Source organism: Anoplopoma fimbria, chromosome 23 (assembly GCF_027596085.1).
Source record: "Anoplopoma fimbria isolate UVic2021 breed Golden Eagle Sablefish chromosome 23, Afim_UVic_2022, whole genome shotgun sequence".
Lineage (NCBI taxonomy): Eukaryota > Metazoa > Chordata > Actinopteri > Perciformes > Anoplopomatidae > Anoplopoma > Anoplopoma fimbria.
Window position 1 is genome coordinate 12,639,043 of NC_072471.1, and position 26,190 is coordinate 12,665,232.

Here is a 26,190-nt window from a genome sequence, read left to right on the forward strand (position 1 = left end):
AAAAGCACCAACATTTTAAAAAGGGGGACGTATCCATTGACAAAGTGGTGAAGATATTTTTTGTGGGGGGAGGGCAGTATAACTGGCCAAAACAGTCTCCTGCTACAGCGGTTTCTTACCAACTGCTACCTCTGTTCTTGCCGCGTCCATGTGTGTTCACAGTAGTCATAGGCACATGTTAGCGTCAAGTGTGTGTGTGTGTGTGTGTGTGTGTGTGTGTGTGTGTGTGTGTGTGTGTGTGTGTGTGTGTGTGTGTGTGTGTGTGTGTGTGTGTGTGTGTGTGTGTGTGTGTGGCATCTATTTGTGCTAAGGAGTAGGCAGCTCCATTTGTCTGTCTAATTTGCTCCATATTGCCCTTCATCTTCCATCTTCTCCTATCACGGGAAAGCCTGGGAGGTGGCTTCTCCATCTCTAGCTTCTTTCTCTCCACCCTCCCCCATCCCTCCATCACTGATGAGAAGTCTAACCCCATTCCTCCCTCCCTCATCTCAGCGGACTCACCCTGAAACCAAAACAGGCTAATGTGTGACGTCTCCTCCACCACCACCACCCCCATGCTACACCACACTCTCCAACCCCTGTCCCTCCATCAGGGGTTCTGCAGCAGCCCCTCCCACTGGATCGGCTGTGAGAAGACCTCTCTCTCCAGCCACATCTCGTAGCTGTAGTGGAAGTCCTCGGGCAGCTCCACCCGCTGGCCCAGCACGCTCTGCAGGCAGTTGTCCACGGGCACAAAGTCTCCGTTCTTGCTCTTGTCGTAGCGGCGGCTGTTGAACTTCTCGATGCTCTCCCGCAGGGCGCACTCCTCCGCCTGGAAGTCCCAGGGGCGTGCGTCGATATCTGGGATGAGAGGACAGGATACTTCATCAATCTCTCTGACCTTTCGTTTAATATATGTTTGAATGTTCACACTTTGACTTTTCCCCTGAAATCTACCAATAACCTTTTTCTTATTAATGACACAACACCTGTGTCTGTATTGATTATGGATCTTTTTTCCCCTCTTTTTTTTTTTTTAATTTCCTACCTTGTTCCCTCCCTCTTTTACTTTCTATCCATTTTTCTCTCTAACACTCATGGTGACAGATCACTTGCTCTCCCTTGAGGGACAGTGACCCTGAAAAATCCCCCTTTCTCTGTTACCATGGCAACACAATCCAGGCTGTTCGCCAATGGCTGGTGGAGCATTGTATATCACACACGCACAGTACATACATACAGACGGGTACATATACACAGATGTACACATACTACCATTAAACGAACAATTAGAATGTATTAACCTATGTTTAATTATGTTTACAGTCATGTTTACTGAGCCTAGGGTAAATGTATTATTGACACTGCCGTCTCTGTTCTATTAATCAGCAAAGTGTGAAGATAAAGGAGGACTGCTGGGACTAATTATCTCCATGACCGTTTCATTTTTGAAGATCTGAGAGGCCAAATGACTTGTGGGTCCAGGAGATTGACATTCTTTTTTCATGAATAAGAGCTGTAACAAAGAAAAGCATCTCAGCCATACTAACCGACAAACTGTTTAAAAAATGGTGGAAATTTGTTGTCGGAAATAAGAAGATTAAAACAGATATAAAAAGAAACCAGCTTTCCGTTACACTTTAAATTGTCTGGATAGTGTAACAAAAAAAGTGATTTCCTTTTCGCTTAATTTTGCCATGGTCTCCTTTTTATTTTCTGTGAAACATAGTAGATCTAGAAACATACTATCAATCCTTTTGTTACTGTTTATTTTATTTTATTTCTTGGTTAAGTAATTATTAATTATGTAGATTGTGAGCTCTTTGTATTATGAGTTATTCACTGTATAAATTGTGAAAAATTCTGTAGAAGGAAAAAAAAGGGATTCTTGAAAAAAAAAGAAAAATCAAGCTGCTGTGGATATCTAACTGTTGCCAGCCTGGCATTAAACTGACTCACTTGGGAGGGGAACCATCATATCTAAAGTGCCAAATCGTTTCTTGTGTACAGTTTGAACACCACATGAATCTGGCTCCACAGTTTTACTATTCACCATTTCCATAGGCCCAGTCATCATTGAGCCTGTGGCGGACCTTCTGGTAGATGGCTGACATGGTCTTCATGTTGCTCTTTCTCCACTGGCGGCCAAGGTACTTGGTCTGGATCTTAAGCAGCTTGAGGACGTAGAGCTGCATCATGGCCTGCTTCACCTTCAGAGCTCTCTTTAGGATGGGGGCAGACTTGAACACCACCAGCATCTGAAAAAAAAGGAATGAAATTGACTGGAAGAGCATGTTTGAGCATGTTGTGGTGGTGAATGAATCTATACAAATGCAAAAAATATGATTTTAGTTTCACCTGTTTTTAAAAAACACAATATGATTTATTAGACTCATTATCAGAAAATCCCACCCTTATACCACATTATAAGACTCTGCTGTGGTGCAGAATTACTCACCATTGTCCTGGAGTGTTTCCACTTGGTCAGCTTGTTTAATATTCTCAGTAGATTGATACAAGAAAACAAGTTTCTCCAACAGAACTGGTTGCTGTCTCCTGCTTCCTAAAAAAAAACAACACACACACACAGGACACACATGTCATGATGCAGTTTAAAAAAGGCTTGACCTTCATCCACTGAGGATCAATCAGGTGTCACGCTGACAGTGTTTTGACTCACCAGGCTCTCAGCTGTGAGCTCAGGCATCTCATGGACCACACAGTGGGGAAAGTCCAGCACACATATGCTGCAATGAAAAGAAAGACAAACACACTGATCACTTTCCAAATCTACCCGTCACTTTACATGCTGTAAGATCACTTGAATCATCTTTGGCTGCAAACGTTCTGATAGGGTCAAAGTACTACATCAAAGTATGTGTACTCATAGTTTATACAGCACAGAGTACTTTTCTGCAGTATCGCACCAAACCTACAAATTGACAGACCTGGTCCTTTCACCTGCTTCCGAAGATCCCTGTCACCCCATAATTTGTGGCTTAATGTTTATTTATCTTCTTTCACACCTAACTCTCCCGTCATTGCTTTGCTACTGTGATGCCATCTGTTCCACTTCCTGGACGCCTGCTGCTTCATGCAAGACTGCAGTCATGCCCGTAATACTTGGTTACCCTTCTTACCACCGGGTTCTAAACACAACTCTTGTGTCTCCACCACACACAATCTTATAGGTACCATAATAGTACTTAAGTGGTAGCCATTTCCAGCATGACTCAAGGAGACACAATTATACAGTTTTCCTGTGTCTGTTGCACCAAACCACGCTAGTCTTTTGTCAGACAGCGAAACGGGCAGTGCAGTGCTTTCTGTGAGGGTACAGAGCAGGAGACAAGGATCCTACCTGTTTTTGGCACTGATATAGGACATGATGTTCTGATTGAAGAACTTGAGGATGAGTGGGATACAGTTGGCAAACACCAGGTGCTGGGAGACAATCTCAAACTGCAGAAAAAGAAGAGGCGTCATAGTGGAATAAGTTGTTATGATTCTGCTGTTGTGGTCATTAAGTACTTTATAGATGAGATAAGGGCCTGATTATGATGTTGATGGGAAAAATCCTAGATGAAAAAATCCATAACTCATAAAATGACAGAAGAGAAAAACAATCCTGTAGCCGTTCTGTGTGGGGAGAAGGTCAAGAACCAGGATTTCTATTTTCATACAGCAGCTATACAAATCCTTCACCTCATCCAAGAAGCTTTACTAAGATTAAAAGCAGTCAAGTCTGCGGCTAAATCATAGTTCAGTATTTCATTGACTGTGTTTGTTTCAAATGTGCTATGTTTTGCCTAGTTTTCTGTATGTAATGCTTCCTATCCTTATGTAATAAATATTTCCTCAAAAGCAGTTCTTATTATAGAGTGTTTGTTCAGGTTTCAAATCATTTACTAGACTATTCGATTTGACTTCCCACTGCAGCTGTATTCTGCTGATGTGCCGCATGTAATATAGTTTTCTGGCAGCAGAGGGCGCTACCACTACAACTCTACAGAGCAGCCAGTATAAGAGTGTGAAGCAATGTCCCTACCTAGTAACAGAAAATATCCCTGTCCCCGTACCCATCACTCAGAACCGAAGAACAACTGATAAATAAAACAAGATACAAGTGCTTGAAATGGGGCCAAATCCTTTTTTTTTTTTAAAGAACAGATTTCAGACCAGATGCTCACTTTCAATCTGTTTCCCACCTTCATTGAGAGGAATGTGAGTCTATCAACTGTGAGTCTATCAGGATGATGCAGGAGGTTTGTGAGATGTGAGGAGGTAATGGAGGTCCAAAGGTGGGGGTTGGAGAAGAGGATAAAAGGAGGATCAAAAGGAGGAAAGTAATTGAACGCTTGACTGGATAATCAGGTGGAGGGTATTGAAGGTAGCATGGGGGGACGTGCGTGGATAATAGTGTACATTTTTGCTGGGGGAAGGCGAGATGGAGAAGGATAAGAATAATGTATAAGGAGAGAACGATTATGTGAGGTGCCTGTAGGACGGAGGAATGGAGATGTGTGTGTGTGTGTGTGTGTGTGTGTGTGTGTGTGTGTGTGTGTGTGTGTGTGTGTGTGTGTGTGTGTGTGTGTGTGTGTGTGTGTGTGTGTGTGTGACCTGATAAATATGGTTGAGCTTGAAGTGTTTGAGGAGCAGCAGCAGCAGAGCAGAGATGGCCTTGACGATGATTTCCTTGTGACGGTTCACATCAATTCCCAGCTTCATGCTCTGAAGGACTGTGATACTGGAGGACAAACACACACAGACACAAAAACACACAAACAGTGAGGCCTTCAGGTCTCTTATTATAATACAGCTTTGACTCAGTCAAAGAAAAACATAACTATTAAGAGACTGACTGTACGCTCTGCTTAAAAAACAGATATTCTGATCAGTCTTTCAATGATGCACCTAAGGTTTCTTAACAGGGAAACTGTCTTTCAGCTCTCTGGTTGAGTGTCAGCTAATCTAAAACTAGGACATACTGCAAACCATGAAAAAAAAATGTTTGCCTGATAATCTCTAAACCGCAGAGTTATGTGAAGCTGTAAATGGTTGTGAAATTTGACAACATACATGCATCTTTTATCTTCAGCTGTCTGATCTCAATGTGGCTCTAGATATGTGCAAATGCAAAAAAAAACATAAGAAAACGATTCAAATACTCAAACTGTAGTTGTCTTTCTACAGTACTTACGGCATCTCCTCAGGAAGCACATCAGCCAAGATGTTAATGGAGTCAGTTTTGGCTTTGGAGGTTGGAGCTGCAGCCAGCAGCAGCTTCAGGAGGGCAATCTGACACAGGTGATAATGCAGAGATCTATATTTAGTTGTGTAAAAGGTATTATGTGCTTTTTGGGAGAAACTGTACCAACTGTACAAAAGAGATTCTGTATGTACAGAGTGTTTCTAAACAGCCAGTGGAACATACATTTGGTAGCAACATCGTATGAATCCAGGGTCACAAATGTGAGGAGGGATTGTGTATAAAGTGATGGTGAGTGACCATAAAAAACATACATCATGAGCCACTCACCACGTACTGGGAGAGGTTAGGAAGCATGCCCAGGTAAAGCATCTCTGTTGGTGTCTCCTCCACGTCCTCTTCACCCTAAACGGTACACAAAAATAAATTCACATTCACAAAACACTCACATTTAGGACCAAATTAACAGCCATGTTTCTATCTTGTTTAAATATTCATCGCTTCTATTATTCAGTTCATCCATCCGTGTTGCTTTAAAACATTAAAAATAGATTTACAGATTTACAGTGTCATGATTGTTCAAACATTTCAAGGTGACATTACTGACCAGAGTCATTGGACACTGTTGTAGCTCGTCCTCCTTTTTGATCTGGATTTCAGCAATGGAGACATATTTGTGCTGGAAAAAACAACAACACCATAAGACTAGGAAGAACACATAATATATATAGAATTAACACCTATTCAAATATATATACAAATGATATAATATATATAAATATATATATTTAAATAGAAATTATATAAAAGGCCTATGAAGAAGTGTTAACTAACATTGCCACCTGCCACCCACAGGGGTATTCTATGTGTAACTACAGTTTGTTTTAACAGGAGGTATTGATTTCTATGTGGAATTCAGCAGAAAGAGACTATTGACTAAGAAACACTCTGACCATAATGAGCCAATGCAAAGAAGAAAAAGGAGATTAACATTTGGAAATGTGAATCTCCGTTAGTGACTGAATGATTGAAGAGTGAGATATGGAGTGTGTGCGTGAGTGAGATGCTACATGAGGCAGTGATTTCCCCACTCACCTGTTTAAGAGTCTTAACGCTCTCATGGATGGGTCTGGGCAAGCCCACCAGGGTATCTGTGTCACTACAAAACAACACACAGTTACACCGGACTGGACGACAACACAGTTTAAAAGGATATCTTTGCATCTCAAATTAAATACCTACTTTCCCAGAGTAAACCCGATGAACTTGTTTCTACTGGTCTCAAGGAAGTGCTCGATGTCTTTCTCCCTGCACACACACAAAGAGGCTGCAGTCAGATTTTGGATTCATTTGGGAACACCTGCTGCTACACATATGAACAAATAACTGAACAACCAGTTTTCAAGGGAGCACTCACATGTGTGCGCACGCCCACACAAACACATAGAAGAGCAATAGCACGCATTAGCCTCCTCAAATCTCATCAGTCACACTGTGTGCTGCTGCTCTCCGTGAGCCTCCTACTAAATCAGCCCTGTATGTTACAGCACTCTTGATCCGAAGACATAGCAATAAACACACTTAATGATAAGGTTCACTAATAGATAGACATAATAAAGGTTTTCTGATAATGAATGCATAATAAATGGACTGCTATAAATCACTTGTGTCCTCTCTCAGAAGCGTTATTCATGCACCCTGGGAAGAAACTACACGCTACTGTAAGGAATACACAGATGGAAAAGCATATTGCTGGATGACAGCAAGGAGAGAAAACTGTGAGACAATTTTTCTAATTTGGTTTTAACCTAACTCAAATTGTGGCACAGATCAGGGTGGGAAACTGACACCAGCTGCCAACCAAATGGTGTGAAGTCGTGGCTGTGGATGGGAAGTGTTCTCTACTCTATAGTGGTCAAAACGGCTCATTTAGAGGTTTTATTTTAGTGGAATGGAGCTAAGTGCTTTTAAACTAATTAATAAATATTCCAGGGATAATTTTTAGCAGCTACAGTAATCAGTTTAACTATTATTCATCATAGAATGGTCTTACTTAAGCTGTTTTGTAATGTGTGCAGAATCTGTGTTAACACTTCCTTTCTGGCTGTAGTATCTTGAGTCGATATAATCACTGTAATTTATCCTGAAGTAAGGCTTTAAGAGGGCCGTTTAAAGAACCTTTTTTCAATTCTATGAGAAGAGGCATGTAAGTGCAGCTTGTAATTGTTAACACGGTCCAAAGTTCAAATACTTTTTTACCAGTATTTTACAATTAATTGGTGTTTGTTTTAGACTGAGAAGGCAGAAATTAAAAGAGTTCATTAACCTGACTTTAGGGGCCCAGGGAAGGCCCTTGGGGAAATTGACCCTTTCTGTGGGAGGTCTGAGGGGAGGCGGCGGAGGTGGGGGCTGGATGATGACATCGCGGTCCATGGGGTCCACCTCGCCCTCGATGCCGCTGTCTGTGTCCTCGGGGTCCTCCTCCTCGTCCCGGGCGTCGTCATTCTTGAAAGGGTCCCGCTCGTTGTATGTGTCCAAGCTGTCCTGCTTGACCAGTGGCTGGGAGAGAGAGAAGACAGGCGGTCAACTGCACTGGCAGGACTGACTATGACAAGTAAAATGAGATTTCATAAGGAGTAATTAGCCCATCTCATACTTTAATTGTGGTAAAATTGCAAAAATGAGCACTGACCTAAATCCACCAAATAAACTTTACCTGATAGCGTATGTATTCACTTTAACCCATTAACAAGCAGACTTATGCTGTGCAGCCAAACATTGTTCAAACCCACTTTATTTCCAAAAACATGTTTTCAAGAATGTATAGTGTGCGATACTGAAAGAAAACATCTAAAGACAAAAACTCGAAACTTAAAATTAAAGGACACAACTTTCATTTTGAGTATACTGGTATATATACATATCTCCCGATTGCAACTGTATGATAAATTAGTCTGTTAAAGGACACAACTTTTGCTCTGGCTTTACTTTGAGATGCTTTTTGATGTATACTAGTAGTTCTCTTGAATACTATGTTGAATACTTCTCCCGATAAAATTGCTAAATGACTGACTGTATGAATACATTCCCAGGAATAATATAAAGTATTCAGCAGGCTACATTCAAACTGCATCTATAGTGGAGCAGATATGTTTTTTTATTGCCTCAGGTGGGCAACACTGATTTGTCTCAATATTAGATGTGAGCAGCCTAATAATAGCCGAATAAATAATAACATTTAATCCCCATTATGGAATAGATCCAAATTAAGCTTTAAGGTTTTCAGTATGAATGTATGCTGAAGGACTGGTACACGCTTAAAACACAACAACAATATTATCTGTTTTTTTAAGTGGTTCAACATTTTGGAAACATTCTTATTCTCTTTTTTGCAGAGAGTGAGATGAGAAAATAGTTACCACTTGCATATTTGTCCGTTATATATAGATATTAACGCTACAGCCAGAATACGGTTAAGCTTGGCTTAGCATAAACAACTAGCCTGGCTGTGTCCAAAGGCAACCACAAAAACGGCAGGCAACATTTCAGATATAACTTACCACACATCTGCACTTCAAAAGATACAGGAAAAATACAAGCAAAAAGTCTAAGACTTGTACTAAACTCTTACATACAAACAAACCCATATCAGCTCAAGTGCAGAACACACATTTACACACGAAAGTGTCGCAGTTCAAACAATTTATCCAATGAATGACTGTGGCAATAGTGCAAGCATCAGGCATGAGTCAGCATTTTTGGACATTAGTTGAGCTACTGCAGTCGATGTATGGTGCACCAGTGGTAGTACTAATGCTGGACTAAGTGAAGGGTGTAGGGAGTGTATGGTTGGGAGGAGGAAGGGTAGAAGGGGTGAAACCGTGTTGTGAGCCATTCTCTATATGGAGAAGCCATTCTCTGGTATGTGGCAGGTAAAGCTACTGAAGTGGGGGTTTTTTCTATCAGGGTTAGGGGACAACCGCTTTCAATGACATCCATGTGAGAGAGAGGTCAACTGAGACCCAAATGCAAAACCTACAGAGGAGAAAGTACGGTCATGACAATCTCAATTCACCTCCTCAATGAATGCATTTTAAGGACATTGACCCCTAGTCCAGAGTCGACAGTGCAAGGTGATTTTTTGCGGACAAACCTGACAGCGATGTGATGAAAACTACGGGGGAGATGCTACTACAGTAGATGTCTGAAGTGACTTTACGGGACAGTGGATAGTGCCCACTCCAGCGCCAATGACAACAGCCAGCAAGTCAGCCCTGTTTCTCAAACCCCCCCCACCCCCAAACTGAGCAGGCCACAGTGGAGGAGGAGGAGAAGGAGGAGAAAGGTTGAGTAGAAGAAGGGAGGGACAGTCTGAGGTGTTAGTGGATGGTGTGGAAGGAGAGGAAAATTGTGGAATAAGATAAGATAAGATAAGATAATCCTTTATTAGTCCCGCAGCGGGGAAATTTGCAGTAAGCATGGGAGGGAAAGGGGGAAATGAGAGCAGGAGGACAGGGAGGAAGATGAGGAGCAGGATGATAAAAGCAAGGAGAAGTTTTAGGAAGGAAAAAGAGGAAACTGAATATAAGGAAGAAAACTGTTGGAAAAATTAGTGACATAAGAACGATGGAAGTACGTTATTTGTGTAAAGGGGAATGGCGGATATAGGCATGTATTGCTGAGAAATTAAAAGATAAGCATGAAATGAGGAAGTAAAGAGCAAAAGGAAAAAGTAAGTATAAGCAGTTAAAGGGAAGAAAATAAAACGCAATGGAAGGAAATATGCAATTGGTGATGACGGTTTTCCCAAAATGTGGTTGACATTTTGGGAAAACCGTTTTTTTCGCTTTCTTCTCGAGAGTTAGATGAGAAGATGGATACCAATCTCATGTTGCGTTGCCAGACTGGAGACTTCAGGAAGTCATGGCCCCGGCCAAGAACTAATTCAGGCACTTTAATGCAAATAAAATCCCAAACTGTTGTTGTATTTAACAAAAGAGATAAATGTGCTAATAAGTGAGCTAAGTAACTTTAGAGAAGACCAGGCGAGTATTTATCCGGTTTCAGTCTTCATGCTATGCTAAGCTAACGATTTGCTCGGAAACCAAAGTGGTATATACATTCTCATCCAACTCTCAGCAAAAATATACGGGAAAAGTGTATTTCCCAAACGTCAAACTCTTCCTTTAAGTATTGGAAATGAGGCAGCGAGCAGTAAACTTCTGGTCCTGATTAATTTCTTTCAAAATACACTTGATTTTGTCTAATAGTTTCGAGTTTCCAGAAAATATGCTTTGTATTCAGTGTATTTCAAATTCCTTTGACCGAAAAGTTTGTCATTGTGTGAAAAGGGTAACATTTTTGACATGTTAAATACTGCTTTCTCAGTTTTTGGAGCATCTTATTATGATTGGATAAGGGTTAAATGACAGGAGGGGGGAGGAGAAAAGGGAAAAGACAAAGAAAGAGAAGGGAGTGCAGAAAGAAGAGCGGAAAGAAGAAGGTGGCGGGGGTGTGGGAGATGAGTGCAAAAAGTCCAGTTCAATGCAGAGAAAAAATGCAGAAGGAAAAGAGGGAATTTGTGGGTAAAGACCTGCTTCTTGAGAAAGGGACTGTCTCCTTCCAAGCTATCAACAAAGGCACTCTGTGGGAACACAAGGAAGAGGGGCAATGAGAAACCAGAGTGCAATTAGAGAGAGAGCCTGTCCAGTCAAAGCTCTACTAAAAACAGAGCTGCCCCAGCACCAATAACATCTCTGGCATCGCTGACTTACGACAGAGAACCAGTGATGTTGGCGCTAAAGGACTTTCGTGAAGCTGGACCCGGGAAAATAGTTAAAGGATGAGTTAAAGAAGGAAGTCTGTGGGATCACTTTAGAAACAGATGAACAAAAGAAAACAATAAAAAGGTAAATAATGGGAAAATTAGTCAAACACGTAGGTAGCATTTACAATGTCATGTTAGCAATAAAGTTCAGTTATACTGTACGGTTAAAGGTAGCAAACACACTTTCGCCTTCTGCAACACCACTCACATAATTGTTTTTTGCTGTTAAAATACGGTGAAGACCCTAAAGCTCTGACATCTGCCCTTTTTGTTTTTTATTCACCCGTAGTTTTCAATGAATGCATGTTAAAATGTTGCATTTATGTCCCCTTGTCTAAAAAAGTTAAACGTGTATGCGCATTTGAAGTGAATGGGTCACGTGTGTGTGAGCAATCCGTTAGCGATGACACTGTAATGTGTGACTGTAAAGTAGCAAACACTACCGATATGTTCTGAATGTGTGTGTGTGTGTGTGTGTGTGTGTGTGGGGGGGGGGGTTTGTACCCTGCGGCTGCGTCTGCCTCTCTTCTGCTGCTGCTGTTGTTCGATGAGCTCCATGGCAGAGGCCGGGGGCGAGGCCGCTCTCATGGCCCGGACCACTTTGATGCTGTCCTCCGGCAGCGGGGGCAGGCTCAGACGCTCCCGGCCCCGCACCTTCATCTGCTGGAGCTCCTCGAAACCCCCCAAGGTGAACTGGAAGATAAGGATGGAGAGAGAAACGGGCTTATGTGCAGGGAATTAAGGAGAGTCAGGAGGAGCAGAATGCAGGTGAATGTATCTTCACCAGACCAGAGTTTATTCTCTTAAAGACATTCAAAATAACATATGGATAGGTGATTGTAATGCAACGTAAAGTATGTAAAAAACTCTCATAATGGCTGTATAAGTAAATAAGCAAATGTGAACACACTAACAAATGCACACAAACAAAGATGCAGAGATGCACGGAAATTGATTTACGTGCATTATGTGTCGGTGTTTCAACGGTTATAATGTACTAACCAGTATTGTCTTCCAGAGCAGCAGTAGTACTTTCTTCATGGGGAAGTGCGGGGCATTCATGCTGCAGAACTTGGTCACCATGGTGAAGAGGAGCAGGGCAAAGGGCTCTCCGTTGTACAGAGGTGAACCTGAGGGGTCAAAGGTCAAAGTCTGTCTTTTGGATTCTTTTATATGAAAATATGAGAGCACCTGCTAAGACAGACTCTCCTCTGGTTTTGAGAAATGATGGCCATGAAGCAGAGATCTTTTTGATCAAAGGATTATATATTTATAAAAGTCACCACAGCAAGCGTTATATTTCAGCAGAAGTGCCCTTTATTTGTTAAACACACACACACACACACACACACCTAGCTCATTCTTGAAGGCTTCTCTTGCGGCTCTCCACTCTGGTCTGTCATCCTCCGTTTGAACTCTAATGGTCTCCACTATTAAGTACATGATGCTCAGTAGGACTCTGCAAAGAAATGAAACACACAATTCTCAGCTTGACCCAATGTGTGTGTGTGTGTGTGTGTGTGTGGTGGGCGATTAGCCGGTTCCTGGAACAATAATAATAGGTCTGAAAGGTCAACAAGTACGAGAGACAACAATATGATGGAGGAAATGATGAGCAATGAAAAGGGAAGTGCAAGAAGCAGATGAGGATTGTATGCAATATGCTTGTGCATATAATATTGAGGGGAAACAATTTGTATTCTCTGTCAGGATTATGCACCATCCATTCACAATTACCTGATGTAAGTCAGGCTGTGTTTTATCCATTAAACCCCTTGTTCGCTCAACAAAGCCACACAGTTGAAAATAACTATAATGGTTTTCAATTCTGTGGAAGCAATTAGGTGCAGATCTACTCCTCTAGCCAGTAATTATTTCAAAGTGTTCAACTGGGATATGCACAGACGGAGCTCTGCATATGTGTGAACATACGAGTGTGTATATGTGGGTGTAGAGAGGTGTTCAGCCTATTTGTTGTTCAAAAATCAATTTCATTAAGCAGAAACAGAAAATGAAGCTGAAGGAAAAGGAAATTAAATGTTTTTGATTAGCTGTGTGTGTGTGTGTGTGTGTGTGTCTCTGTGTGAACAGATGTGTGCTTGTGGCCAGATGACGGAGAGGAAAGCATGAAAAATACAATATTTTTGAGGAAGATTGAAGAATTGGAAGTTATTTTTGTACTTATTGGCTTTCTTCCTTGTGCGAAGTGAGAGGAATGTGGAGTAGGCTGTGAGTCATGTGGTTGTATTGCTTACCTGAGCTCTGTGCTGTCTGCCAGAGAGATGGCAGGCTTCCTCACTGCACTACTGCATGCCTGGTTGTTACTGCAGACACAAAAACACCAGTCAATATTTGCATCATTTTAGTGGTTTATTCGAAAAAGATGAGCCAGTCAGTGCATACACAAAATCAATGCCAAAGCATGATGATAAGGTTATAATGATCCAGAGTTTTAAACCACACAAACAGGGTCTAATTTTTAATGTGATACCCTTTTCATGTTTTTTTTTTATTTATTTTTTTCCTCTATAAAGGTGCACCGCGTGTGTTTTCCTGATTGGCTAGCTTACTTACACTGCTTTGCTGTGCAGCATGTTGATAGGCCAGACTGTGCCATGATGCCTCAGAGCAGCTTATGTAACAACAAAGAAGCGCCGGATCCCAACTGAGGACCGACACCAGCAGCAACAACAAAGCTGACTTGAAGGAGCCGCTGCCGCACCGTGTCCTCAGCGGAGGGCTTGAAGTGCGGATCACAGGCGGTGGGTTTATCGTGTTTCTGCATTTCAGTCTCTCTCTCAATGTCTGTCTGTGTCTTTCTATCCCCATAAACCTTGGACCAGACCTTCAAACATGGAAGGATACTGAGAGAATGTTGATCTTGTAAGCAGGAACGTAACATTGACTCTTTCTGGGTTTGAACCTATGAGCCTTAAATAAAGTGACAACCATCACGCCACCTTATGAAAGACGTCCAGATTTCAGGATAAAGATTCCCTTCATCTGAGAAACATTAAGGCACTTTAAATTTATATTAGAGTCTCCTCCCTTCCTTTACTGCCTTCAGGCCATCACCCAAGGGTGATATAAATTTATAAAAGAGTAAATAATGAGCAGCAGTAAGTCTTATCTTATCAAGCAAATCCAAGGTGAAAGTGACTTTGTAGCTGGTGTTTTCTTTATTGACTAATATATCAGCAGCATATTCGCAGTGTCTTACTCACTCTATCTCCATGCTAAGCAGTTCCAGCAGTGCCGTGAAGATGCCCATGTCGTAGAGCAGAAAGACATTGTGTCTGGACCAGTGTAGCACATCCACCTCTGTGTCACACTCATCAAACACTCCTGGGGGAAAAAAGAAAGGTGTGGGGAACTTTAAGAACCTAACTTCTGTTAAAGTTAACAGCAAAGAAAGACATTTTGACGTATCAAAGAAGAAAATTAATGATGGCTGGATTCCATTTAGTTCTAGTATTGTGCATGCTGGCTCACTGTCACAGCTTACTAGGACACTGGGAGAAATCATGTCCATCGTCAGTAGTTAGTAACACCTGAGCTTTTATCCTGTTGTTGTGAAAATAGGCCTAATACTGTTTGTACTGTATTGGGCCTACGCACCCTGAGCCAAGTAGAGGATGGCCCTGGCCACCTTCAGCCTCTTGTCTCTGTCCGTCACCTCCAGCGCGTCCAGCAGCCTCATCACATAGGTCTTCTGCTCCTCCACCGCCAGCTCGATCCATCTCCTGCCTCGAGCTGCAGGATGGACACGACAACACAGTGGGCAATCTTATTTCACCTTTTTCCTCTGCCTCAGACAGTGTTTGTCTTTTCTTGGCAATTCTCCTTTATAAATAAGCAACAGTGTGGAGACAGACAGTGAACATGAGCAGAGAGAGAGAAAGGTTCAAATCCCAGGTCACAATGGTTATATTGTTTGCGTCTTAAAGTGACTGAACAGCGCAACTTATGGGCGTCAGTTAACAGTGTAGTTAATTCTAAACAGATGTTTACCATTTAGCTAAGATGCTAAGCTATTCCAACAGAAGATGTAAAGTGTTCTAAAAGAGTTACACCACAATATTTACCTAAAGGTCATTTATACTGTTATTATCATACTCATTAGGTTACCTTATTATCATGCTTGTCAGCTTATTGTAGTTATCATACTCATTATGTTTTCTATCAGTCACTGTACTCATTATTATCTGGTTTCAATATATTATGCAAGCCACAGTGTGTCATGTACAGTATTGATAGTGTGAGCACCACCTCATCATAAAGACAACTTAACAAGCTGCAAGTCTGCATATCCTGCAAATTGGGGATGGACTCATTTCACACTGCTTTAATGCCGTAGTTTTTCTCTGAGTTTACTCACTGATGCGTTTCCCTTACTCTTTACTTTATGCATGTTTTGTCACACTGCTCATCTCTCCTGTCTTCCTCCCCCATGTTTCATAAAATATTGATCAAACTCAGATTTTTTTTATGAAATCGGGTGGCTGCTGAGTAACTGACCTGCCACGTGTGACGCATGCTCTGCTGTACTCTCTGTCAGGTACTTTAATTATTCTGACAGCACAGCCATATTCGCCCTCCTCGCAGACATGGACTTCGTCACAGCCTACCAACAATCGGTTGCCCACCACACCCAGTACAAATGTGTACAGACTGTCACCTCCTCCTCAACTTCACCAGGACGAAAGACTCATCTTTTTGACACTCGTGAAAAACTCACAAATAATCATTTCCCCACTGCCATCAATAGCCAGCCATTGGAGATGGTGGAAAGCTTTAAGTAGCTCTGCATCAACCTGGAGAATAAACTGAGTGTTCCAAATTTGGAATGGGAAAACTGAGTATTTCAACTCCGAACCTGCCTGATGATCCAGTTTGTTTATACCGTTTCTGAGTGTTTGATTGTGTACAGCCTGTGAAAGCTAAATACCTCTAAAGAGGACTATAAAGAATAAATCTGAGTCTAATTTTGGTAAAACTGTTACCTTGATCTGGATATTTACAGTGCTCCTTTCGTTGAACTGTGTGTGTAAATATAGAGACTGACTTCTGCGGCTTTGATGTGTCTGTCATTAGTTTTTTAACATTATGTTCAGGCCCCCTGCATCAGCTCTGGAAATAGCTGAAAGCTGGTGAATAATACAGAGCAGTGATTTACAGAGTCAGCGTGTCATTAGGAGAGACCACAAAAAGGTCTGCGACCACTACTAAGACAAAAATGACAGCTTTTAAAGAAATGTACGCCTTCTCTGGCAAAAAGCCTTTTTTTTTTTTTTTAACAGTGTAGGTCATCTATTCTTAGACTCCTCATTTGATTACGCAGACAGTAAAAGGCATTAAAGCAGCGTAACATCATAATGATCGGTGGAACTCAGCGCTTCTTCTTTCCCTGACTTGCGCTGTCTACTCAAGTCAGGGAAACAAAAATTGCTGTCTAATTTCAGCACTGTCCCTAAAAATGTACTTCAGAAAAGAGCTTAAATCAGACACACTGTGATAATCACAGTGATTCAGGTGATTGGGATGTCATGGTGAAAAACATTGATGAGCACACTGTCAGTGGCCCTGTCATAGACACACACACACACACACACACACACACACACACACACACACACACACACACACACACACACACACACACACACACACACACACACACACACACACACACACACACACACACACACACACACACACACACACACACACACACACACACACACACACAATTCAAAGAGGAGAACCACCCTCTGACAACTAACACACATTGCTCACTGAACACACAAGCACACACACAAATACATACACGCTAATGAAAAGACCATAATGCAAAGAGGCAGCTCTGTGCTCTATCTCTGTAAAACAGCAGCCGGAGAAGCTCTCATCTAATCCTGCTATTCATTACCGCTCAGCTTGGAGAGGAGGTGACAGATGAAGAGGATGAGGCTCGTCTCGCTTTTTTTTTTTTTCAAGACCAAATGGAAAGATGCCACTGTGACTAGAAACCTTACTGGCTTCTTACTTTTTTCCAGAGTAATATCTGTGGTACGTAATTAGATAATATTGTTACCCCAAAAACCTTTTTCCAGTGCATCCGGATGCATCATATGTGAAAAATTACAACAAATAATGGTTCTTCATTCTCTTTTTATGAAATATGTTACTTAGAATCAAATTTCACAATTTCTAGATGAGACAAGACAGTATATTATTAAAAATATATGGTACAAGAGACATTGTATTCAAGCATAATCTCTTGTCAGACATTAACTCATGTTGGAAAAGCTGCTTTGTTCTGTGTAACCAAATATTAATCACACGGTTATGAAGGGCCCACCCATGTGAATCTGTGGGGTTATTCATTATTTGAACGGCTTATAAGAGCAGAGCTTTGATGTGCCTGGTCACCCGTCTCACACTGGTCGGCTTGAAAAAAACCACAGCAGCACATTAAAGAGCAACGCTGGCTTGTGTTGCACCTCAGGAGTGAGAAAACTGAGCTGAACTGAGCTAACCACATCCCTTTAATAGCTCTAAGTGTGAAGCTGAGAAACGCACTGGAGCAGTGAAATGTTTTTACGATCACAGTTGCAATGTCAAGTTTGTAAAGTGGCAAAAAAATCTGATTTTATGCGAATTTTCAATGGAATGAGAAAAATAAATAGAAATGGGCGATAACGTTGCAGCGCCAGCACGAGTTCCCGAGTGCCAAATACTGCGCCGACCAACACCGACTACTGCAATGTGAACAGCCTATACTTTATCCATTTATTCAGTTCCCTTCAACACATATTTCATCATGTGTGTACTGTGTCGTGAACATTTTGTTTAGTTAACCTTCAACATCTCACTAACGGTCACTCTTATCAAGCACTGAACAGGGGCAAACAGAGCCATTCAGAGCTACACAAAGGGACTCGGTGACTGCAGTCACACTGTTGCAGGAGCCATCAAGGTCTCTGTGATAAACAACATTACTGGCTGTAGACTTCTTTGTTTGCCAAGACCCTACTCTGCTATGCTACATCAGTGTGAGTATTTGTGAGACAATTTTGTGTCTCAAGCAACATTGGGGCTCAGTTTTTTTCTCTTTATGCGAGCCATTGACAGTGAGGGGAACAACACACCTGGTATCCTACAAGTGATCTTAACACATTAAGGGATGTGCGAACAGCATATCCACAGCCAATTAATAGATCTTATAATTTGCCTCACACACACACACACAGAAATTACCATGGCTCCTGAAGTCCTCCTCAAAATAGTCTCTGTTCAGGGCAAACTCTGGCTCCTCTGTGTAACTGTAGAGCTCTGTAGACAGAAAACAACAAAACAGAATTAGAGCTGATACAATAAGACAAATAATCCCCCCAAAAGTTCCCTGCTTTTCTCTGTATATTACACTATATATTTTTTTTTTATGTTTTCACGTTTTATAGATCAAACAATTAATCATTTAATCAAAAATAACCAACAGATTAATCGATGATGAAACAAAAGGGTAGTTACAGCCCTAAATGGAATAGAACAGAATATAATAGAAAAGGTACAGGTGCACTCCTGCAGGTAAACTGTGCTCCCCTACAAGAACAAAACAAAAACGTTTCTGTCTCCTCAGTGGTGATATCATTTGATGATGATATGAGTCATCACGCCGCCACGCTTCTCCTCCTGTTCTCACAACAGACGTCACTACTCAACCCGATGAGCTGTCGCTAGAAAGCCGCTGTGACTTTCTATCTGTTTGTGTGCGTTTGCCAATGTGACTAACACTCAGGTGCCGCATGCCATCCACCAGGAGACAATCAATCCAAATCATAAATTTGAAATAAACTATAAAGTAATGTCAGAAACATCTATCAGCATCGTTGAATTCTATTTTTCTGTCCTTTATGCATCTTTGGGTATTCATTATTCAAGATCCAAGTCATGCATGAGCTTTTACCAGATACACAGAAGCTGGAACAATACAGTAGTTCTGAATGTATAATCATAGTTCTTATGATTACGCATTCTTATGATTACGCATTACATTAGTAATACAATGTGTCCTATGTCTGGAAAGCATGTCAGGTCGACAAGATTTTGTTCTGTGCCTTCAGCCGTGTGTCAGCTTATTGTCTTGTTTAACATATAACAGCTGAAGAAAAACCTAAGGAATGCAAAAACAGTATTATATTTTCCAATCAATAGCACATTGTAGTCTGTATGCTAAGTAGAACCAGAGGTATTACTGCATGAATTCTGTGGGGGGAAGTCACAGTCAACCATTCCTAATTTTAGGTGCAAGTCTGACTCAGTTTGACATGAAAAGAGAATTGGATTAAAGCTACGGAAAGTGCTAGAAGGGCCAATTCAAGCAACTAACCAGGCCAGACGTGTGCATGAAGGTACATGACAATCCACATTTACAAATGGCAGTTTGTGTCATAACAAGACTAAGAGTGGAAAGCCATAGGGCTCTGTTAGACTGTACGTACCACAGCTGTGCTTTGAGCTTCATGCTAATGTTAGCACCCTGACATGCTCACAAAAACAAAGCTAACACTTTTGTGTTATAGTTTAGTTTAGTATGTAAGCATGCTAGGCTGATGGGAATGTCATTAGTTTTTCAGATACTTCATAAACTAAAATATTGGACAAACTTGACCTGATGGCACGAGAAGAAAAGTCTAGAGGTTCATCAAAGTAAAAAAAAAAAATCATCCTCTGAGTAATATGAATGTCATGGCAGTCAAGGCAGTAGTTGTTGAGATATGTCTCAAAAAGCAAAAATTGTTAACCTCATGTTGGCAAAAGAGGAAAAGTCAGTGGATCATCAAAGTGAATGGGATTCATCCCCCGGGGACCAAGAATGTCTGTACAAAATGTCATTGACAATCCATCCGATACCTGTTTAGATATTTCAGTCTGGACCAAAGTGATGGGGAGATTTAAGGAAACAATATATGTAGCAGACATGGTGGCAGAATCATAAATACTTCTTCTTGGATTACATAGATTTATCATTCTGACAAATAGTAAGTACATTAAATTCAGTTAAATGCTACTGTATGAGAAAGTGGTACAAGCTTTTGTTGCAGTTATCAGGGACATAAATGTTCATTTTCTCATCATTTGGAAAAAAAAGTCTGGTGTTTAGCAGCCGGTCAGTCATACCTGAAAGCTCAGCCGTCAGCGTATCTGTGTCTCCGTACTCAAACTCCAGGGTTGGAGACTCCATGGAGCTCTGTGAAGAGCAAAACACACATTTGCATATACATTATAGTACGACACTGATCTCTGCTTAATCACAGATGTCCTGACACCCACACACATAAACATACTGCAGGCTATTCACATTTTTCAACACCTACTGTACCACTACTCTGTATTCCATTTACGGTCTTACACTTCAACTCCACACACACACACACACACACATCACCCACGCACACTCTTCAGGCTCGTTCACAGTTTGGTTTCATTGTGTGTACTTTTGAGTTTTGATTAGCTGCTGAATATCCAGGGCGGCTTTAATTAGTCATTTACATTTTTTTTCACTCATATCTCACTCACAATTACAGATGCTCTCTATGGGCACACCCAGCTACAGCTTTGATCAGACTGATTGAACAGTGAAAAGATGCTCTCCATAACAAAGACCCAGATGTTCGGTGGAGCAATAAACTGCAGTGAGGAAGGGGTGAGGAAAGAGAGTCAACCTGGCCCCTTGTTTCAGACCAGATTAACTCCTGTATACTGTCATGGGTCTCTCTTGGCTCTGACTTTAGCCTCACCCTGTGATTAGCACGAGACAGAGTGCACACATTACTTTTCTAAGAAATTACTCACCAGCTACATGCAACTGCCAATTTGTTCAAAATATCAAATATCAACTCTCAAAAAAGATAAGCCTTATTTTCAGCCTGATGACAAAGCGCTATCTGCAGGATTTTGAATGAAGCGCATGTAATCCATGTGCACGTCGTCACATTTAGTTCATAACCTTAGAGGATGACGGGCAGACACGCTAACATAAGAGACCCGAATTCCCAACACTGTGAAAGGACTTCTTCTCTCCAAAATAGAGGAGCATTTCATGATATCAATAACCTTGAGAGTGTAGCCTGGTTATGATTAACACAAAATATCCCTCCTGGCAGCACTGGGAGGATAAAAGCTACGAGTGTTAGATGTGTTTAACCCTGTAAAAATTGCCCCAGGGCCCGGACTGTAAATAAGGATGTGCTCTGAGTCAGCTGTTCTGGTTAAACAAGTCTGTGTGCTGTCATGGAACGGACTCCTATAAATACCTGCTGCAGCACAAACTGAAATAAACAGGACGTCAACTGGCAGTTTGTTTACGGCACCGTGCCAATGCAATGAGATTTGTCATTTATTCAGTCATTAGTTGTAAACCAGGAAATGAGGACCACCTTGGAGCACAGATTAATAAACTACATAACCCACACCTCTGATCGCGATCAAAGGAAGCCCCGTGGGCGTTTGTGACCACGTACTGCCTCACTTTTACAATCTGCGACGTCAAGTTCCGAAAATCATCATAAAATCAACTGAAGTGGCATTTTATTTTGGAGCCGTCTAACTTGTTTATTTTGCAATATTTTTCCACTCCTTCAAATCCAGAGCATTAAAAAGTTGAAAGTACAGCTAGGCCTTGCAGTTCAAAGCACCCTAATGTCACTTTTGAAATGATGATCTTTAGTTTCCTCTTCAGTCCATTCAGCTTCCTACACACTACACTTAATGTTATGTTGTTTATGGCGTGTATAGCGTCTGCTTAATATTGATCCAGCTGCAAGAGGTCGATTACGGACACCACTCTTAGTACCAGCTGTCATATAATTATGTGTTAAAAAAATTTGTCCATTTATAATATCATGGGGATTAATTACCAAACACACTGTAAAATCAATGCCATCACAAGTTCTATTAAAAGGCCAACTTAATAGGGACTAGTAATAGTAAATAGTAATAGTAAATAGTAATAGTAATAGTAAATAGTAATAGTAAATAGTAATCAACTGACACCGTGGCTTCGTATAAGGAACAACCTCAGATATACAAAAGCTATATCAGACTTTGTTTTGTGATTTCATCTTTGTTGCAAGCGGCTATTCCAAAACCAACAGTCACGCTCACTTCCCATTTATCCTGCTGTCTGATGCTTCAGTCTGTTAAAAAATGGGGCTAAGACAAGTGATACTTTTTATTATTGACTAATGTGTTGATTATTTTATAAAAATCTGATTCATAATTTCCTCCCAATATCTTGTTTTGTCCAACTGACAGACCATCAAACTTTGGATTGCACACAGCTCTTATCCACAATACCATTCTTTGTCAACCTAAACAAAATAACAAACAATGATGACATCCACAGCGTGACATAATAACGCTGCCGATGTCATCAGGGTTATGTCGGCTAGGACTCGAAATGTATCACAGAAAAGTCTACATTAGAAACTGGGGGTGTGGAGTTTGAAAGACATGGGTGTTTAGCATTGCATTTTTTGAGCTTGACCCAAACTACAGACTTAAAGTTATGATGGCTCAATAAACTATAGTACCACTTTAACTCTTTTAACAAGATCCATATTTTTTACAAACTGTTTTGTGATTAATTGATTAACCAATTAATCTATAATGTGTCAGTTAATTGTGAACACTTTCAAATTGCTTATTTTGTCCAAAAAAAGAAGAAGTATATTAAATTTGCACCTATATTTGATGGAGAAAAGTGGCAAATCCTCTCATATGAGCAGCTGGAACCAGAAAATGTTTGACATTTTTACTTGATAAATCACTTTAACAGTTATTGTTGTGGTCAATTACTGTTACATTTAATAATTAATCGAACAAGTAGCCTCATCCACCATCCATCTGGCGAGGAACCCATTGTTACCGTGGACACGCTGCTCCAGGGGACTCAACTTGTCTCTGAAACTGAAGTGTCCGTTCTTTTCAAACTCAACTGGTATGTTTTCTGTTTAATTCCCGTGAGCATCAACACAGGAAAACCCTTCCTGTCTCTCTCTGTGCTTCAACTTCTCCCTCTCTTTCGTTTTCTCATCCAGTCTCCCCCCATCTCCCCTCTCTGCCGCCAGCTGATAACGAGAGTCGTCCTCGCTCCAAACTGGCACCGCTTCTGTGCCCCCCCAACACTCTGCACCACATCCATGTGCAAACACTGGGCGCAATGTCAAGGCAGGCCACCCCCGCTCCTACCAACATATGCCACAGAGACAAGAGATGACTGCTCTGCCCAGCACACATGACGGACAATTTATATACATGAACGAATCAGATTCGAGGTTAACTTAACAGACAGACACAGGAGCCCTGTTTTCAGTGCAGTGGCCAGGGAGTATCAACATCAACACATGGCTTTGATGTTTAGTGCTTTTAACATCTGTGACGCCAACTAGGACTGTGAGGAATCTGGGTGTGACCCTGGACGACCAACTGTCGTTCTCAGCAAACATTGCATCGGTCACACGCTCCTGCAGATTCCTCCTCTACAACATCAGGAGGATTCGCCCCTTCCTCACTGACGAGACGGCGCAGGTGCTCATCCAGGCTCTGGTCATCTCCCGCCTGGACTACTGCAACTCACTACTTGCCGGAGCCCCGGCGTCGGCCATCAGACCTCTGGAGCTTGTCCAGAAAGCTGCAGCACGTCTGGTGTTCAATCGCCCCAAGTTCTCTCACACAACTTCCCTTCTCCGTTCTCTACACTGGCTCCCTGTAAGAGCTCGCATCCAGTTTAAGACTCTGGTGCTAGCCTACAGGGCAGTGAAAGGAACAGCTCCTTCCTATCTCCAGGCCTTGGTCAAGCCCTACACCCCCGCCCGACCACTTCGCTCTGCTGCCTCGGGGCGATTGGTTGCCCCGTCGCTCAGAGGTCCCTGCGGCCGATCCACCCGGTCACAGCTTTTTTCTGTCCTGGCCCCTCAGTGGTGGAATGAACTCCCCACTGACGTCAGGACAGCAGAGTCGCTGCCCATCTTTCGGCGCAGGCTGAAAACTCACCTCTTCAAGAAGTACTACCCTGAGCCTTCCTCGTAGCACTTATTGCATTCGTATTAGTTGTTGCATTTACTGTATTCGTATCAGTCCGCTGCACTTATTGAATTCGTATTCGTTTACTGCACTTATCCTATTCGTAGTAGTTTGTAGCACTTGTTATATTCGTATTAGTCTGTTGCAATTATTGTTTTCGTAGTAATTTGCCTCTGCACTATACTTTTGCTCTGGTTTATGCCTTAAGATGCTTGTTTAAGAAAGGAGATGCACTTATGACTTCTGGTGACTAGTAGTTCTCTTGAATACCTATGTTGAATACACTTCCTGTAAGTCGCTTTGGATAAAAGCGTCTGCTAAATGACTGTAATGTAATGTAATGTAATTCCCTCAAAAACCATTCACTGTCTCAAACAACACACACGTCAGGGGTGACTGGATTTTTTTGCCTGGACGACAGCTTTGACTGCTTAACTCCTCTGACGTATCTGGACTGAGCAACCCAGGAATGAAAAAAAAACACATCTTTTTTCATGAGGGGATGATTTATAGCTACACGGGACTAAAAAAAGAAGGCATCATCAGACTGAACATGAGCTGAAATGCTGCTTTCACGTTCAGAGAAGCACAGTAGAGATTTCAGAAGGTGGCTCCAAACACCCTTAAAATCACAACATATCCGTGAACCGTTACGTCTAAGCCTCTATGATTGGATTGAAGGAAATCTTGCAAGTTTGCAGCTCACAATTGTTTTTATTATAGATCAATACAATGAACAATACGAATTAAGTCAGGTTGGAAAAGAAACAATAAAAGATATAATTGGCAGGTTTCACTATCTATCATGTTATGGACCAAATGATAAATCGATGAATGGAGAAATGAGTTTGCAGATTAAACGATAATGAAAATAATAGTTAGTTGCTGCTTTACAGTCATGGGCAATCATGCTCATCTTGTAAAAAATATGATATCAGTACATATCACCAGAGACCAAAGACAAGTCTTAAATTGGTCACTTAATTTAACCAGAAAAACCCATTTATGAACCTTTAACCTATAAATGTTTACTATTAGTAGGCGACTTGATGAATTACCTTGACATTGACAGTCAAAAATGTTTTTTTGTAATTTTAGTCATTAAATCAATGAACTGACAGACACAAGCCAATGTTAACCATGAGGGATAATGGGATTATAATTCACAGAATATTTACAGCAAGAGAATACAAATCCATAAATATGAAATGACAATCATTTTGAGATATATGCTTGGTAGTACTGGTGGTGAGGTACTCTGACTCCACATTTCACCACCTGCATTCTCCACGCTGAGCACCACTGTGGGATTACTGCTGGGTTATTTATAGGAGCAGGTTGCCAGAATAACCCCTCGGTGTCTGCCTGCCTGCCTGACTGCCTGCCTGCCTGTCTGCATGCTTTCCAGCCAAGACACCGACTTCACTGCATGGAAAAAGGACATCCAGCCCTACGGAAAGCTACCCAGCAACAGCACTCACACACACACACACACACACTCACACCTCCAGTGTGTCCTATACCATAAGCGGTAGTAGCCGACCGTACGCAAACGCCTCTCCAATTTACCTCCGACTCCTTCTGCGGATCCTTGAACACATCTTTCCCTGTCGGCCTCTGCCTGTCGCCGTTATCGTTAAGGTTATTAATAATAGGTACCTCCATGTCCTCCGCCTGCATAGCTCTCGGTCGGTGCGTGTCACTTCCCCCTCCGCAGATAGTGCATACCGGTCCGGTGGTGAGCTGCGACTGCACCAGGAGGAGTACCGGCTCCTGAGCCCAAGTTGTGGATCCCCTCCTACTGCTACCTACCTACACCCCCCAAAGCCGAGAGGGCGGGGTTAGACAGTCAACAGCAGGGTTGGAGCATCAGCTGACCACATGCAAGTTAAACGAGGTGGTGTTACACAGGGTCAGTGCACTAAATGCATGCAGAGGGGTTGATGGCTGAACATGAAAATGTACTAAGACACATCATATCAAAATAAGATAGAGGATTTTTGGTGCTCTCTTTAAAACAAGATCCTCTTAAGTATCGAAATGGTTATCATGTGTTAGAAAGATAAATAGATGTACACGACTATACAAG

General features: G+C 41.7%; 1 protein-coding gene across 2 annotated transcripts; it reads right to left on the minus strand.

Annotated features, from left to right (window-relative positions):
* Positions 1–237: 237 nt before the first annotated feature.
* strip2 (striatin interacting protein 2) lies at positions 238–25,879 on the minus strand. Of its 2 annotated transcripts, none has more exons than XM_054624437.1 (21): positions 25,761–25,879; positions 20,196–20,265; positions 18,273–18,347; positions 14,634–14,768; positions 14,240–14,360; positions 13,271–13,339; positions 12,368–12,474; positions 12,018–12,145; positions 11,520–11,708; positions 7,515–7,747; positions 6,431–6,496; positions 6,284–6,347; positions 5,796–5,867; positions 5,519–5,593; positions 5,180–5,277; positions 4,600–4,726; positions 3,341–3,441; positions 2,660–2,726; positions 2,438–2,542; positions 2,033–2,237; positions 238–840 (listed from the first exon to the last, which is right to left on the minus strand). In XM_054624437.1, exons 1-21 carry the CDS (start codon positions 25,779–25,781, stop codon positions 590–592), a joined length of 2,379 nt encoding a protein of 792 aa, XP_054480412.1. In that variant the 5' UTR covers positions 25,782–25,879; the 3' UTR covers positions 238–589. The 2 variants fall into 2 exon arrangements, with proteins under 2 accessions (XP_054480412.1, XP_054480411.1); XM_054624436.1 differs by having other exon boundaries at positions 25,671–25,879.
* Positions 25,880–26,190: the final 311 nt, after the last annotated feature.